General features: G+C 45.3%; 1 protein-coding gene across 5 annotated transcripts in view; it reads left to right on the forward strand.

Moving 5' to 3' along the window:
* The window catches only part of GIT2 (GIT ArfGAP 2), a 103,172-nt gene that overhangs the window by 50,339 nt on the left and 34,490 nt on the right, over window positions 1-18,343 (forward strand). For all 5 annotated transcript variants that reach the window (XM_069759275.1, XM_069759293.1, XM_069759283.1 and 2 more), the window contains exons 11-14: window positions 309-406; window positions 1,302-1,413; window positions 6,540-6,682; window positions 13,687-13,836. In XM_069759275.1, the coding sequence (XP_069615376.1) occupies window positions 309-406; window positions 1,302-1,413; window positions 6,540-6,682; window positions 13,687-13,836 (503 nt within the window). The remainder of the gene's footprint in view (window positions 1-308; window positions 407-1,301; window positions 1,414-6,539; window positions 6,683-13,686; window positions 13,837-18,343) is intronic.

Genomic DNA, 18,343 nt, shown 5'->3' on the forward strand with positions numbered 1-18,343 from the left:
ATTTTGATGGTGTAAATTTGAAAATAACATTTGGTAAATTCTTCCAATAGCTCTTACACACATGCTAGCCACCTTAGGGAGAGACCCAAGTTGGGCTAAATGTAGCGGGACGAAAGAGACCGAAAAGCCCTCTACTTAAAGGAAATACAGGGTGGAAAGAGATGATTTGCATAGCTCAGCCTACTGCAAAGGATTCTGGGTAAACCTGCTATTCTTTGCATTATGCTGCGTGCAAGTACTTTTCGTTTCAGGAAAGCATCCACTATGTATTCCAATAGCTCTTGAAATTTGTCTAATTCTGCTTACAGTTTGGCTGGCTACTCAGAACCATAGCACACTTGTCACGGAGACCACTGTAGTACCTTTCCTTCCTGTGAATCCCGAATATTCCTCAACACGTAACCAGGTAACTTAAGTTATATGTCTTAGAAAAGATTTCAGACAAGCCTATCAATTATCGTTTCTCATGATTAAAGGGGTTGTCCACTACTCAGACAACTCCTTCTCAATCTCTGTTTTCCCTCCTCCCAATCAACGACCACGTCACGCTCTCCTCTTTCGGGCAAATAACATAAATCCAGAAGAAGCAAGAGCTGCTGTTCCTGATGTATGTGATTTGTCCGAAGGAGGGTAAAGTGAATTAGCCTCAGAAATTGTGTAACATAACAATGTCACATGAGGCCCGGGAGACTCAGCGCCGACCCAGCTGGGACAGTGCCGACCCAGCTGGGACAGTGCCGACCCGGCTGGGACAGGGCCGACACTGCTGGGACAGGGCCGACACAGCTGGGACAGGGCCGACCCGGCTGGGACAGGGCCGACCCGGCTGGGACAGGGCCGACCCGGCTGGGACAGGGCCGACCCGGCTGGGACAGGGCCGACCCGGCTGGGACAGGGCCGACACGGCTGGGACAGGGCCGACACGGCTGGGACAGGGCCGACACGGCTGGGACAGGGCCGACACGGCTGGGACAGGGCCGACACGGCTGGGACAGGGCCGACACGGCTGGGACAGTGACAGCAACAGAGGCGAATGTCGGTGTTGCTGTGTTACAAGGGGGAAACATAGGAATTGAGAAGGGGTTGTCTAAGTAGTGGACAAAGCCTTTTAAAATTTGAACATATTATAGCAAGCGACTGTACACTATTTTAAGTTAATGTTTTTGTATGTCACATTGTAATTTTACATTTACTTACATATTCACTTCTTGTTGATAAGCTGCAGTTTTATACTTTTTAACACACATTCCTGATCATTGTGTCTCTTACCACTATCGGACTGATACTTTTTTTTTTTTTAGGGAAGGCAGAAGTTGGCCCGTTTCAATGCCCATGAATTTGCCACTCTGGTTATAGATATTTTAAGTGACGCCAAAAGACGACAACAGGGAAATTTAGTTGTTGCACCTAAAGGTAATTCTTTAAACCGTATTCTTGTATTTGTTGTTTTATTCTGAAAACCGAATATTGCATTGAATGAGAGTGAGAACACAGGCAAGCGCTGCAGGTAGGGAAACTAATCTCACTTTATAACTACAGAACTTTTACAACGCGTACCTTTTAGATTTTCGCGGACAGGTGTAAAATGTAGTCAGGAGCCGGTACTGCTCTGCTTCTGTCTATTTTGTGCCCAGTTAGCATATAGCGAGTTACTAGAATAGAGATTGTCCTGATTGGGACACCATGCGTCAGTTGGACGGTTTTCCATTTTTATATATATAGAGAGAGAGAGAGATTTTCAAAGAAGCTTTATTGGCAGGACCAAATACACATCAGTTTTGCGAAAGCAAGTGTATAACGGCAATAGGGATAGGGACTGTGGGGATGTTGGGTAGGAGCTGTAGGGAAGGTGGATGGGGGCAGATCCATTGTGGGGGCTATAGTCCATGGCACAGGGGAGGTGGATGGGGGCAGATCCATTGTGGGGGCTATAGTCCATGGCATAGGGGAGGTGGATGGGGGCAGATCCATTGTGGGGGCTATAGTCTATATATATATATATATATATATATATATATATATATATATATATATATATATATATATATATATATATATATATATATATATATATATATTACAGACCAAAAGTTTGGACACACCTCATTTAAAGATTTTTCTGTATTTTAAGGACTATGAAAATTGTACATTCACACTGAAGGCATCAAACTATGAATTAACCCGTGTGGAATTATATACTTAACAAAAAAGTGAAACAACTGAAATTATGTCTTATATTCTGGGTTCTTTAAAGTAGCCACTTTTTGCTTTGATGACTGCTTTGCACTCTTTTGGCATTCTCTTGATGAGCTTCAAGAGGTAGTCACCGGGAATGGTTTTCACTTCACAGGTGTGTCCTGTCAGGTTTAATAAGTGGGATTTCTTGCCTTATAAATGGTGTTGGGACCATCAGTTGTGTTGTGCAGAAGTCTGGTGGATACACAGCTGATAGTCCTACTGAAAAGACTGTTAGAATTTGTATTATGGCAAGAAAAAACAGCTAAGTAAAGAAAAACGAGTGTCCATCATTACTTTAAGAAATGAAGGTCAGTCAGTCGAAAAATTTGGGAAAACTTTGAAAGTGTCCCCAAGTGCAATGGCAAAAACCATCAAGCGCTACAAAGAAACTGGCTCACATGAGGACCGCTCCAGGAAAGAAAGACCAAGAGTCACCTCTGCTTCTGAGGATAAGTTTATCTGAGTCACCAGCCTCATAAATCGCAGGTTAACAGCAGCTCAGATTAGAGACCAGGTCAATGCCACACAGAGTTCTAGCAGTAGACACATTTCTTCAACAACTGTTAAGAGGAGACTTTGTGCAGCAGACCTTCATGGTAAAATAGCTGCTAGGAAACCACTGCTAAGGACAGGCAACAAGCAGAAGAGACTTGTTTGGGCTAAAGAACACAAGGAATGGCCATTAGACCAGTGGAAATCTGTGCTTTGGTCTGATGAATCCAAATTTGAGATCTTTGGTTCCAAACACCGTGTCTTTGTGCGATGCAGAAAAGGTGAACGGATGGACTCTACATGCCTGGTTCCCACCGTGAAGCATGGAGGAGGAGGTGTGATTGTGTGGGGGTGCTTTGCTGGTGACATTCTTAGGGATTTATTCAATATTGAAGGCATACTGAACCAGCATGGCTACCACAGCATCTTGCAGCGGCATGCTATTCCATCCAGTTTGCGTTTAGTTGGACCATCATTTATTTTTCAACAGGACAATTACCTCAAACACACCTCCAGGCTGTGTAAGGGCTATTTGACCAAGAAGGAGAGTGATGGGGTGCTACTCCAGATGACCTGGCCTCCACAGTCACCAGACCTGAACCCAATCAAGATGGTTTGGGGTGAGCTGGACCGCAGAGTGAAGGCAAAAGGGCCGACAAGTGCTAATCATCTCTGGGAACTCCTTCAATTGTTGGAAGACCATTCCCGGTGACTACCTCTTGAAGCTCATCAAGAGAATGCCAAGAGTGTGCAAAGCAGTCATCAAAGCAAAAGGTGGCTACTTTGAAGAACCTAGAGTATAAGGCATAATTTCAGTTGTTTCACACTTTTTTGTTAAGTATATAATTCCACATGTGTTAATTCATAGTTTTGCCTTCAGTGTGAATGTACAATTTTCATAGTCATGAAAATGCCAATCCAAACTTTTGGTCTGTACTGTATATGTATGTATGTGTATGTGTGTGTATATATATATATATATATATATATACTAGCTATTGAACCCGTTCTACGCCCGGGTGGCGAGCATTTATATTGGTATATGGTCTCCATCCTGGTATGTGCTGCTTCATCCTGCGTCCCCATCCTGTCATGTACTGCTCCATCCTGCGTCCCCATCCTGTCATGTGCTGCTCCCATCCTGCGCCCCCATCCTGTCATGTGCTGCTCCATCCTGCATCCCCATCCTGACATGTGCTGCTCCATCCTGCGTCCCCATCCTGTCATGTGCTGCTCCATCCTGCGCCCCCATTCTGTCATGTGCTGCTCCATCCTGCGCCCCCATTCTGTCATGTGCTGCTCCATCCTGCATCCCCATCCTGTCATGTGCTGCTCCCATCCTGCGCCCCCGTTCTGTCATGTGCTGCTCCATACTGCATCCCCATCCTGTCATGTGCTGCTCCCATCCTGCGCCCCCGTTCTTTCATGTGCTGCTCCCATCCTGCGCCCCCATCCTGTCATGTGCTGCTCCCATCCTGCGCCCCCGTTCTGTCATGTGCTGCTGCCATCCTGTGCCCATTCTGTCATGTGCTGCTGCCATCCTGCGCCCGTTCTGTCATGTGCTGCTGCCATCCTGCGCCCGTTCTGTCATGTGCTGCTCCCATCCTGCTCCCGTTCTGTCATGTGCTGCTCCGATCCTGCTCCCGTTCTGTCATGTGCTGCTCCCATCCTGCGCCCGTTCTGTCATGTGCTGCTCCCATCCTGCGCCCGTTCTGTCATGTGCTGCTCCCATCCTGCGCCCGTTCTGTCATGTGCTGCTCCCATCCTGCGCCCGTTCTGTCATGTGCTGCTGCCATCCTGCGCCCGTTCTGTCATGTGCTGCTGCCATCCTGAGCCCGTTCTGTCATGTGCTGCTGCCATCCTGGGCCCGTTCTGTCATGTGCTGCTGCCATCCTGCGCCCATTCTGTCATGTGCTGCTGCCATCCTGCGCCCGTTCTGTCATGTGCTGCTGCCATCCTGGGCCCGTTCTGTCATGTGCTGCTGCCATCCTGGGCCCGTTCTGTCATGTGCTGCTGCCATCCTGCGCCCATTCTGTCATGTGCTGCTGCCATCCTGCGCCCGTTCTGTCATGTGCTGCTGCCATCCTGCTCCACCATTGTATGATATGCCCCCCATAAGACGCTCCAGTGTGTATGCCCCCGTATGCTGCTGCCATATAAAAAAAAAAAAAAAAATACCATACTCACCTATCGTCCGGCTCCACTGCAGGTGTGTCTTCAAGAAAATGGCGCCAGAAAGCGCGGACTGCGCAGGCGCCGATTCCGGCAGCAGGAATCGGCGCCTGCGCAGTCCGCGCTTTCCGGCGCCATTTTCTTGAAGCCACACTCTGGCTCCTCTGCCTGTGACTGGTAAGTCAGAGGGCGGCGCCGGCGCGCATTAAGCGCGTCATCGCGCCCTCTGAACTGTCACAGCAGAGGAGCCGGGAGACGGAGCTGCACGCAGCGCTGGAACGGGGAAAGGTGAATATACTTACCCTCCTGGCGGTCCCTGACTCTCCGGTGGAGATCGCGGTATGCGTTCAGTGTTTACGCATACCGCGATCTCCTGGGAGCGTCACTCTGTGGGGGCCAGACTGCGCCGGCGCTTGCGCCTGCGCAGTCTATAAAGGCTTCGGACAGAGTGACGCTCCCAGCGTTATATTATAGATATATCTATATGTGTGTGTGTGTATATATATATACAGTAGATATGGATATAGATATATATCTATATATCTCTCTCTCTCTCAAATCAACTAAGTATCCTATATTTTTTATTTGTTACTATTTATTTACTTCAGTGATTCTACCCATTGTTTTTATTTTAGAATATATTTGTCTGTTAGTCACTACAGTGTATCTGTGCGCCTACATCTTACACTTATTCTAGCAGGCAGGTTGGCCCTAGCTTTTGGTTCTGTTAATATTTCTTTCTTAAAAAATAAATAAATAAATACCAAAACTTCCAGCAGCGGTCACCATGTTGAATGATTTCATAATGTAATTATTTTTCCCTCCGTCTTCTGCAGATTTTGCAGCACAGACTGTTTGGCGCTCACATAATGGAGAGAATACTGAGTCTGTGCTCTTTCTCCTAGATTCCTGTAGATTGCACAGAATTGACTGTGTGATGTAAAGTAAATCAATAAGGGATGTCCTGTGAGGCTCAAATTGCGACTCGTTATTGATTGCATTAGGAATATTGTATCATTCAGTCCTCTATTGTCTGTGGGAGCTTGGGAGACGGGTTGTCTTTCTTATTCTCCCTCTTTGATCGATTTGCGGTAAAGACTCTGGGCAGTCTATACTGAAATATCTGCAGAAGAATAAAAAAAAAATTGTAAAATTATTAAATGAACGCCTCATGTTCCGTTCCACACTCAGCATTCTGCCTTTTCATCATGTGAGCGCTCCCCAATCCTGAATTCAGTAATACAATTCCTATCTGAGTCAGGGTTGTGTGTTGCATCTTGAACACCTACAGTAGGAAGCCAGAGGTGGAGGAACACAGCCAATATATGCCAAATACAGAGCCTTGAAAAAGTATTAGTACCCCTTAAACTTTTCCACATTACACCAACAAATGTAAATGTATTTAATTGGGATATTATTATTATTATTCTAACACAAAGAGACAAGGAGTTTTCCAAGGTTAGGTCCTCGATATGGTATCATTGGGGGTTTGACCTCAGCACTCACCAGAATGAGCTGATGGGGCTATGGCGCTCCTGCAAGAACTACATTCACCTACTAGTTCTCCCAACACCTTTCCTTGTAGCAGGTAATTGCTTCTCTGTTTCCCGTGTTACATTATATATTTTCAATTCTAGATAATGTGGAATTGGTCTTAAAAAGTATAAGCAATCAGCATAGCATCGAAAGCCAAGATAACGACCAGCCTGACTACGATAGCGTCGCGTCTGATGAAGAAACAGATTTGGAGAATGTTCCAGCCAATTCTTTTAGGGAAAAGGTATGTCTATATTGTATATGTGCATTTGAAATATAATAGCATGGAATTATATAATAACTGCACCAAATTGTTACAACAGAAAGGTCTGAGTTGCTGATGGGTTTTGCTTAGTTGTTGTTTTATTTTGCAGAATTCTGGTAACATATTGCGTGGTTTTCCCAATAAAGCCATATATGAATGAACACACATGTTTTTATTGGCACAGAGTATACGTATAATCTCCACCCATGGATAACTTACATTTGGGCTCCTTTTGTTCCTTCTCTACTTAAAATCTACGGAAGCGGAAACCTCACTCCATGCAAACTCCTTACCATGGAAACTCTGTGAACAGGGGCTGGAAACCCGGGACACCCGGTCTAATGATTATTTGGTGACCCACTAGTGATTACTTGATGACCCACTGCTTAGACCCGGACTTGAACATGCAGTCGTGGATTGATGATAAATAGCTCTTTAAATAATACGTATTTAGTGTATAGATCTGTTAGATTAATTTGCAGGATGTTATTCATACATTTGTCAGCTACATTTACCGTATATACTTGAGTATAAGCCAAGATTTTCAGCCCAAATTTTTGGGCTGAAAGTGCCCTTCTCGGCTTATACTCGAGTCACGGTGGGTGGCAGGGTCGGCGGGTGAGGGGGAGAGGGCGCTGAGTCATACTCGCCTAGTCCCGGCGATCCTGGCGCTCCCCCTGCAGTCTCACGGTCTTCGGGTGCTGCAGCTCTTCCCCTCTTCAGCGGTCACGTGGGACCGCTCATTAGAGAAATGAATAGGCGGCTCCACCTCCCATAGGGGTGGAGCCGCCTATTCATTTCTCTAATCAGCGGTAACGGTGACCGCTGATAGAGGAAGAGGCTGCGGCACCGAAGACAGCTGTCCGGGGGAAGGAGCGGGACGCCGGGACCAGGTAAGTATCGCATATTCACCTATCCCCGTTCCACACGCCGGGCGCCGCTCCATCTTCCCGGCGTCTCTTCGCTCTGACTGTGCAGGTCAGAGGCCGCGATGACGCATATAGTGTGCGCGGCGCCCTCTGCCTGATCAGTCAGTGCGGAGAGACGCCAGGACCGGACGCTGGGAGCTGCAAGCAAGAGAGGTGAGTATGGCATTTTTTTTTTTTATTGCAGCAGCAGCAATGGCACAGCTTTATATGGAGCATCTATGGGGCAAAAATGAACGGTGCAGAGCACTATATGGCAGAGCTATGGGGCAATAATGAACAGTGCAGAGCACTATATGGCACAGCTATGGGGCAATAATGAACGGTGCAGAGCACTATATGGCACAGCTATGGGGCAATAATGAACGGTGCAGAGCACTATATGGCACAGCTATGGGGCAATAATGAACGGTGCAGAGCACTATATGGCACAGCTATGGGGCAAGAATGAATGGTGCAGAGCACTATATGGCACAGCTATGGGGCAATAATGCACTGTGGAGAGCACTATATGGCACAGCTATGTGACAAAAATGAACGGTGCAGAGCACTATATGGCACAGCTTTCTATGGTACATCTATGGGGCAATAATGAACGGTGCAGAGCACTATATGGCACAGCTATGGGGCAATAATGAACGGTGCAGAGCACTATATGGCACAGCTATGGGGCAATAATGAACGGTGCAGAGCATTGTATATGGGGCACAGCTTTATATGGAGCATCTATGGGGCAATAATGAACTGTATGGAGCATTATATGGGGCTCCTGATTCAATATGGATATTCAAAAACACTTAACCTACTGATGTCTCAATTAATTTTACTTTTATTGGTATCTATTTTTATTTTTGACATTAACCGGTAGCTGCTCCATTTTCCACCCTAGGCTTATACTCGAGTCAATAAGTTTTCCCTCGGGTCGGCTTATACTCGAGTATATACGGGTAATTTTCAAGTTTCTAAATTGTGACTTTTCGGCAAAGAAATTGTGAGCAGTTGGGTGCTAGTTGAAACGAAGGTCTAGAGAATCTTGGATGGGATTTGTCACCGTTTGTCTTCCCCAGCTGCAAAGCCAGGAGATGATCTACCATTTCATATAGCGGATCTGTCGCCAGATGTCACAGTACAGACTGTATACATTTTTAAAAAGATCTACTAGACCTGATGAAGCTGGTGTACTTATTAATTATGTAAATGAACATCAGAATGGCTGTACAATCCAAATATAGTAACATAGTTAGCAAGGCCGAGAAAAGACATTTCTCCTCTTTGGGGGACACAGACCGTGGGTGTATGCTGCTGACACTAGGAGGCGACACTAAGTGATACAAAAAAAGTGATCTCCTCCCCAGCAGTATACACCCTCCTGCTGGCTCCCAGCTAACCAGTTCTTGCTTGGTGTCTGTAGGAGGCACATGGGTCTGTTTCAGACCCCAACATTTTTATTTCATTTTTTACTTTTCCGTAAATTTTTATTTTTTATTAATGGAGTGGAGGGGGCGACGGTTCCTTTCAAGGTTCCGATCTCCCCCGAATCATCAACAGGCGAGCACGGCGAGTATACCTCCCCGTACCCTCTCCTGCGACGTGGGAAACCATGCCTGAGCTCACTTCAGGGGCGACGGTTCATTCACGGTCCCTATCTCCATACAACCAGCAACGGGCAACCACATGGAGTGTCGCCTCCATGTATCCTCTCCTGGAGCCAGGCCTAATGCCGGACAACTGGCCCTGTCCACCCGGGACCTCCGTGGATGCACAGAGACCCCTCTCCATGGCATCCGAGCAGCCCCCACTGTCCCACCACTGTGAAAGCGGATGACACAAGAAGGCGGACGGTTCCTCTCCATCTCCCTAACAAAGGGATGGTGGATTGAGGTTTATCCCTCTATCCCTGCACCGTCCACGCTGCAATACCTGACCTGCAGCAGAACAATAGAGTGCGTGCGCTTCCTCGGCGCTGAAACCCAGTCATCTGCGGCGGCTACATGCCGGGACGCGCACCCATGGTGAGTGGATCCAGTCAGCGGTGGCCTCTGCAGTGGGATATTCAAATGCTGACAGGCAGCCTCAGCTTCCCTGTGGCCCACCTCCCCGAGGTAACGCTCCGGCCGGCTGCTAAAATTTAGCCCCCAGCTTCTGCCGATGTGTAGGCCGGAAGCCGCGCCCGCACTATGGCGCGCTAAGGCGGCTCCGCCCACCTTTTCTGGAGCTTCTTCCCTGGCACTGGAGCGATCACTTCCCTCAGCAATGCTGGTATTGCTCACACCGGCTGCAGAAATTTAGGCCCTGTCTTGGGCCTATTCATGGAAGTCACGAGGCTCTGCCCACATCACGTCTGTGCCCCCCCCGAATTGCCGCCTCTCACTCTCTGCAAGAGTTTACCACCTCTGCAACTCCCGGTGGCCATCTTGGTCCACCCTGCCAGCACACACACACACACACGCGCGATGGTTTTGTATTAAAAGGGCACAACGACTCTGCATCCGGGTAAGGAAGTACTGCTCTCTTTCCCTGCATCTTCCCCCTGTATTTAACATGACCAGTATTTCCTGCCACTTGACCAGTATTCCCTGGTCTTAAAGGCGCATAACCAGTATTCCCCGGTCTTAAAGGCGCATAACCAGTATTCCCCGGTCTAAAAGGCGCATGACATGTATTACTAGGCTTAAAGGCACATGACCAGTATTCACCGGTCTTAAGGGCGCATGACCAGTATTACCCGATCTTAAAGGCACATGACCAGTATTACTTGGTCTTAAAGGCACATGACCAGTATTACCTGGTCTTAAAGGCACATGACCAGCATTCCCTGGTCTTAAGGGCACATGACCAGCATTCCCTGGTCTTAAGGGCACATGACCAGCATTCCCTGGTCTTAAGGGCGCATGACCAGCATTCCCTGGTCTTAAGGGCGCATGACCAGCATTCCCTGGTCTTAAGGGCGCATGACCAGCATTCCCTGGTCTTAAGGGCGCATGACCAGCATTCCCTGGTCTTAAGGGCGCATGACCAGCATTCCCTGGTCTTAAGGGCGCATGACCAGCATTCCCTGGTCTTAAGGGCGCATGTTGTGAATTCCGTTCTGGAGCTCCCTCCTGTGGTTGCTAATGGTATTTTTGTGAGTTCTGCCCTTGGGCTCCCTCTGGTGGTTTCGAGTGGAACTGCTGCTCCTTTAGATAGCTGTAGCAGCTGCCTTCACTAATCGCCTTGCCTGGGTTTGTTATTTAAACCTGCTCTGGGCTTTAGTCCATGCCTGCTGTCAATGTTCTTGGTTGGATTTGGTTCTCTCCTTGGAATTTTCATATGGCCAGTCCTTGTCTGCAAAAGATAAGTTTTTGCTTGTTTTTGTTTGTCCATTCGTTTGGACTCTTGCTTTGCAAATATGTTTCTTTTTGTCCAGCTTGTCACTATGTCTTATTCAGGCTAGCTGGAAGCTCTGGGAAAGCAGATTTGCCCCTCCACACCGTGAGTCGGTGTGGAGTTCATTTTTGTAATCTCTGCGTGGATTTTGTAGTTTTTATACTGACCGCACAGTATCCTTTTTTCTCTGTCTATCTAGTTTAGTTTTGGCCTCCTTTGCTGAATTCTGATTTCATTTCTATGTTCGTCATTTCCCTCTCCATTCACAGTCAATATTTGTGGGGGGGCTATCTTTCCTTTTGGGGGTTTTCTCTGAGGCAAGATAGTTTTCTATTTCCTTCTTTAGGGGTAGCTATTTCTTAGGCTGTGAAGAGGTGTCTAGGGAGAGTCAGGAACATCCCACGGCTATTTCTAGTGTTGTTGTTAGGATTAGGGACTGCGGTCAGTAGAGATACCACCTTCTCAGAGCTCGCTCCATGTTGCGTTTTAGCCACCAGGTCATCTCAGTGTGGCCTCTTAACCACCAGGTCATAACAGTACAGCAGGCCAGAAATGAAGTAAATGCATCTCAAAAGAAGGAAAAGAAAGTTCTGAACCATTTTTTTTCTGTGCTCTGTTCTGTCTTTTTTTTCCTCTTGATATCTGGGTGGTGCTGGATATATGCTCTGGTATGGAGGTTCAGAGTTTGTTTTCTCGTGTGGATCAACTTGCTGCAAGTTGCATCTCCACTATTTATCAGATGATGCAAGAAGGCGGACGATCCCTCTCCACTTCCCTGTTAAGAGGATGGTGGATCGAGGGTTCGTCATTTTAACTCCGCACAGTCAAAAGAGAGCGGCGATAGTAACAGACGGGTTTTCCTCCTTCTGCATGCAGCCGCGAATTTTGCCACTTGGCATATTAACCAGGTAGAATATCCTGTGGTATACCTACCAGTATAACTACCCGATGGATCATCAATTAAAAATACAACAGAGTGTCAGATAGCAAATCTAGTTTGTTCCGTCTTGCGGCCTCCAGTTCAGCGCTCTACCCTCCCTTAGCCGCCGCATGTGTTTCTAGAGCAATGGTCTCTTGGTCAGAGACCTTAACTATTTTGATTTCATATAGACCCAACCAGCAGTGGATCAGTTGTCCAGAACGGTCTACATATAAGGGATCTTGGTTCCAAAATGGGGACTGAAAAGTAAGACCGACCCTGAACCTCAAACTTCTACCAAGCTTAACTTCTTCGGATGGAGTTCCCCCGCTCAGCCATTACTTCAACCGAAAAAGGGGGAGTTTCTGACATCCACCGACATTCGGGATGCTTACCTTCACATTCCTATGTTTTTCCCTCTTCAAAATTCCTTCGCTTTCCCTTTTGCAAACAGCGTTTTCAAATCACGACCTTGTACTTCGGCTTTGCTATCGCACCCAGAGTGTTTGCAAGGGTTATGGGGCTGTCATGTTCCTCTTGCACCCTAGAGGCGTGGTCGTCCTGCCCTACCTGGTCGATTTTCTAGCCGCTCCTTAAGCCCGGACACGGTCTGTGTCCCCCCAATGAGGCATAGGAGAAATAGGGATTTTTGTGTACTCACCGTAAAATCCTTTTCTCTGAGCCAATCATTGGGGGACACAGCTCCCACCCTATTATTAGCTTGTGCTTGTTTTATAATTTGACATGCATATATATATATAGACATGTTTAACACTCATATATTGCTTATTGATCTCTTACTGCTTTTGCACCGAACTGGTTAGCTGAGAGCCAGCAGGAGGGTGTATACTGCAGAGGAGGAGCTAACTTTCTTTGTATCACTTAGTGTCAGCCTCCTAGTGGCAGCAGCTTACACCCACGGTCTGTGTCCCCCAATGATTGGCTCAGAGAAAAGGATTTTACGGTGAGTACACAAAAATCCCTATTTGTCCATCCAGTTCAACCTATATTCCGTCAGAATAAATCCCCAGATCTACGTCCTTCTAAAGAACCTAATAACTGTAAGATACAATATTGTTACGCTCCAAGAAGTCATCCAGGCCTCTCTCTTTTGAACCCCCCGACTGAGTTCGCCATCACCACCTCCTCAGGCAAGGAATTCCAGATTCTCACTGCCCTAACAGTAAATAATCGTCTTCTATGTTGGTGGAAAAACCTTCTCTCCTCCAGACGCAGAGAATGCCCCCTTGTGACCATCACCTTCATTGGTATAAACAGATCCTCGGAGAGATATTTGTATTGCCCCTTATATAATTAAACATGGTTATTAGATCGCCCCTCAGTCAACTTTTTTCTAGACTAAATAATCCTAATTTTGCTAATATCTTTGGGTATTGTAGTTCCCATGAGCATTTTGAGTCTATCAATAAAATGGCATAAGAATCCAAGTGTATTCAGTCTCCAACCAAGTAGCGTGATTGACAGCTGAAACTTATGCTGAGCAGTGTGAGATCTCTGCAGCAGGAAGGACATTGAGGAGATGCCGATCAGGCTAGGTTGGTGGAAACTTTTATAACGCATTATACAGCCATTCTGACATCAATTTTTAAAAGTAAAAACACCGGCTCCATCAAGTCTAAGCGATCTGTCTAATAATGTGAGATGTTTTGTATTGGGTGATTTTGTTCACTTTATTCTCCACAATTTAAATTTTTTTTTTTTAATTTGCTCTTGGCTTTTATTAGTTACATATATGTGCATCTTGTTTCCAGAGTTTGGAATCCGACTTATCTGATGGGACATTTACGGTACAAGAGTTTCTGGAGGTTAAGAATGCCCTGACTGCATCAGAATCAAAAATTCAACAGTTAATGAAAGTTAATAGCAATCTCAGTGATGAGCTTCGGATAATGCAAAAAAAGGTAACGAGTTTCTTATATCACACTCCTACATACCAGTGTCTTGCAGATTTTAATTCTCTCTCACTACTTCACTATGTTTCCATTGCATGCGCACCGCACCATCTCTTTCCATTAACACTAGTTCCTGTAGTAAGAGGAGAACGTATTACTGTCGTCTTAATTTGGGTTTGTTTTCTGGCCACCATTAGCACTTACACTGAAAGTCTGACCGAAGCAAGTTCATTGGCTGCTAGATTGTATACAAAGTAGAGGGGTTGCATGTGCACTTTGCTGAGCGTTCATGTGTCCTCCTATTGGAAGAGTGGAGTGATCTGATTGGTATGACAAATACATTAAAAATGGAATCTAGTCCTTTATATTCAAAATTCCCCAGAAAGCACCAACAACTAGAGACAATTAGCAAAGGTATTCACAGTAATCAGAAATGTTACTGCAAAAATGCACCTCAATAAAGCAAAGCCAACTATTCATCAAAGCGATTATGCCAGAAATGTGGCGTATAATGCTTAGAAAAGTTGCCAAACCTTTGCGCAGCACGGAGTTGTACAAAAAATGTTTGACTTTTGGCGTTTTCATCCAAGTGTCGCCCAAAAATGGGTGTAGCTGGGGCGGGATGCAGCTTAGCAACGCCTGCTCAACTAAGTTATGACGAGATGTGGCAGCCATATGCCACAAATATTATTCGCAAGCTGCAGGCCACATCTCACTCCAACACACACCCTCATTAAGACCGATGTGACCAATGCCAGCCTTGATGAATACCGGCCATACTATTTATTAGATATGCTTTTATGATGGACCACTTAATAATGGTCCAACCACACACAAAAAGCCTGAGAGAAATAGAAACTATGGGTATGTATGAGTTATACATAGTCCCGTCCAGTGGGTGTGATGTTGCTCCATACACTTGTATTGAGCAAGGCGGCTGCCCAGTGGGCGTGACCCACTATAGGGCCTGACCTTGCTCAACACAAGTCTATGGAGCAACGTCATGCCGACTGGACAGGAGTATGTATAACTCATACATATCCTCCGGTCCCGGCTCAGAAACATGCAAATCCCTGCTCGATTTTGACCGGATAACCACTTTAAGTCCTATGGGTCGAGGGGGGAAAATTTAGACCTGTCCCCACCAGCATGTTGGTCAGATGTACAGACGCTTAGAGCTTTCTAGATCCTATCAAGACATTGGTGCTTGCCACTCCCCCCACTCCATTTAAAAAACTACAGATAATAAGAAAATGTTCTAAATATTACATCTAAATCGTAGTCATACCGTCACCAAAGAATACGTTTCACCATACTTTTACAGAACAGGTCAGCTATACCATAACTAATACACCAGTAATAAGCCACATAAAGAGGCGAAATATTGCCACACAATGACCATGTATCATCACAACATAGTGTTACTGATCAATGCACTATATCAAGATCAACATACCAAGAATATTGCCACATCATGACCTGACCACATAGTAACCAAAAATACTACCATACTGGTCATTATTAAATACCACAGCACTTTAACCCCTTATTGACCAAGCCAAATTATGCAATTCTGATTCGTGCCCCTTTGAGGTTATAGCTCTGGAAGGCATCAAAGTATCCCTCTGATTCTGAGATTATCCCACTGATTGTGAGATAATCCCACTGATTGTGAGATAATCCCACTGATTGTGAGATAATCCCACTGATTGTGAGATAATCCCACTGATTGTGAGATAATCCCTCTGATTGTGAGATAATCCCTCTGATTGTGAGATAATCCCTCTGATTGTGAGATAATCCCTCTGATTGTGAGATAATCCCTCTGATTGTGAGATAATCCCTCTGATTGTGAGATAATCCCTCTGATTGTGAGATAATCCCTCTGATTGTGCGATAATCCCTCTGATTGTGCGATAATCCCTCTGATTGTGAGATAATCCCTCTGATTGTGAGATTATTCCTCTGATTGTGAGATTATTCCTCTGATTGTGAGATTATCCCTCTGATTGTGAGATTATCCCTCTGATTGTGAGATTATCCCTCTGATTGTGAGATTATCCCTCTGATTGTGAGATTATCCCTCTGATTGTGAGATTATCCCTCTGATTGTGAGATTATCCCTCTGATTGTGAGATTATCCCTCTGATTGTGAGATTATCCCTCTGATTGTGAGATTATCCCTCTGATTGTGAGATTATCCCTCTGATTGTGAGATTATCCCTCTGATTGTGAGATTATCCCTCTGATTCTGAGATTTTTTTTGTGACATATTTTACTTCATGATAGTGGTAAAATTTGTTCGATATGACTTGTTTATTTGTGAGAAAATGGGAATGTGGCGAAAATTTTGAAAATTTCACAAGTGTCAAACTTTTAACTTTTTGGCTCTTAAACCACAGAGTTATGTCACACAAAATAGTTAATAAATAAAATTTCCCACATGTCTACTTTACATCAGCACAATTTTGGAAACATATTTTTTTTTTTTTGTTAGGGAGTTAGAAGGGTTAAAAGTTGACCAGCGATTTCTCATTTTTCCATCAAAATATACAAAACCATTTTTTTTTTTATGGACCACATCACATTTGAAGTCACTTTGAGGGGTGTACATGACAGAAAATACCCAAAAGTGACACCATTCTAAAAATTGCACTTCTGAAGGTGCTTGAAACCACATTCAAGAAGTTAACCCTTCAGGTGCTTCACATGAACTGAAGCAATGTGGAAGGAAAAAATGAACATTAAATTATTTTCACAAGGGTAAGAGGAGAAAATGGACCCCAAAATCTGCTGTACAATTTCTCCTGAATACTCCGATACCTTTTTTGTGGGGGTAAATCTACTGTTTGGGCATGCTGTAGGGCTCGGAAGGGAAGGAGCGCCATTTGACTTTTGAAATATAAAATTTGCAGGAATAATTAGCGGACGCCATATTGCGTTTGGAGAGCCCCTGATGTACCTAAACAGTAGAAACCCCCTTACAGGTGACCCCAATTTGGAAGCCACATCCTTCAAGGATTTTATCCAAAAGTATAGTGAGCATTTTGAACCCACAGGTACGACACAGAGTTTGATAACATTAGATTGTCATATTGAATATGTTGTCATTAGTGTTGGGCGCAAGTGCTCACTACTCCAATTTGCATTTGGTGCTCGATTCCCTGGTCTGCATGTTTCATGGCTGTTGGACACCCAAAAAAAACTATGCGGGGGTCCACAATACTCCCTGCATCTGATGTGGACTCGAGTAGCAAACACTTGCGCTCAACAGTAGCTGTCATATCTTTATTTATTTATTTCTACTTTTAAACCACCCCCCCAATTCTAACCCTAATCTCAACCCTAACTTTAACACAACCCTAAGACAGCCTTAGCCCCCAACTCTAACCCTAAGCCCAACTGCAAAGAATGGAAAACAAAATTATTTTTTTTATTTTGATCACTGTGACAGGATCTATCACAGTGATCAAAAGGAACAAATAGGAAAAATGTCCTATTGTTGCCGGATACCGGCCGGCAGATCTTGGTGGGCGCATGCCTTTTTTTTTTTTTTTTTTTTTTTTTTTATACAGGAAGGTGACACTGGGCCAAGAGGGACCAGGTGGTTTTGGGGGGCATCATTTCTCTCTCCTCTGACATGTATATCATTGAAACAGCCAACACTTTTTTTTTTGTGATCGCCGTTATTCACTGAGTAATGGAGATCCCGTAACCGGTCACCGAAGAATCCAACTCTGATCATGTCCTCCGGTTTCTCTGCTACCCTCTGGAGATTTTCCGCCTCTGGGGGCGCTACAGCCTTATTCCCGATCACCGTTTTAAAACAGGCATGAGGGAATAAGTACCCTTAGCAGCTGTTGTATGCGTATCGTCGGTTGTTAGGGAATTAACAATACCACCAGTGACATTATACACAGGAGCGCCATAGATTTTAGAAGTGTATAGAGTACAGGTAAATCCAGTGACTTTCTAGTAACTCCTCCAAGTGAAGTAATTCATTTTCGCTTTTCTTCTTCATTCGGCACAAATGCTATGAATTCTTCTAGCCGTGTTTGTTTCTGCAAAAAGTAACGTACAGACATCTATGACTATTCACTTCTACAACACTCTCCCAACTTTCAGTCATCAAAAATAAAATACATTACAGTAGTGATCTGCCTTTGTGACCACTTTCACAGTATAAATCCCCCCTCTGTAGCCCCATTCAGCATTAAGAGGTTGTCAAAATGGATAAGTCTGCAATTGCTCTGTGTGACTGCAGACTTAAGAATCCCCCCAGCAAATGCACTGTGCGCTGCAGGGATTCGCCAGTTTCAGACCTGGGAACGGAGGGTGTGTATGAGTTATACTACCGGCCAGTGGGCCCAGCCTCTCTTCATACATTTGTAAAGGGCCGAGGCTGGGTCCCATCCTGTGATGCAGTCAGCCAGTAGGCGTACCCGACTAAAGGGCACTGCCTGGCTCCATACAAGTGTATGGAGAACGAGGCCGCACCCACTTGGTCTCGGGTATG

Source organism: Ranitomeya imitator, chromosome 1, assembly GCF_032444005.1.
Source record: "Ranitomeya imitator isolate aRanImi1 chromosome 1, aRanImi1.pri, whole genome shotgun sequence".
NCBI classification, from domain to species: Eukaryota; Metazoa; Chordata; class Amphibia; order Anura; family Dendrobatidae; genus Ranitomeya; species Ranitomeya imitator.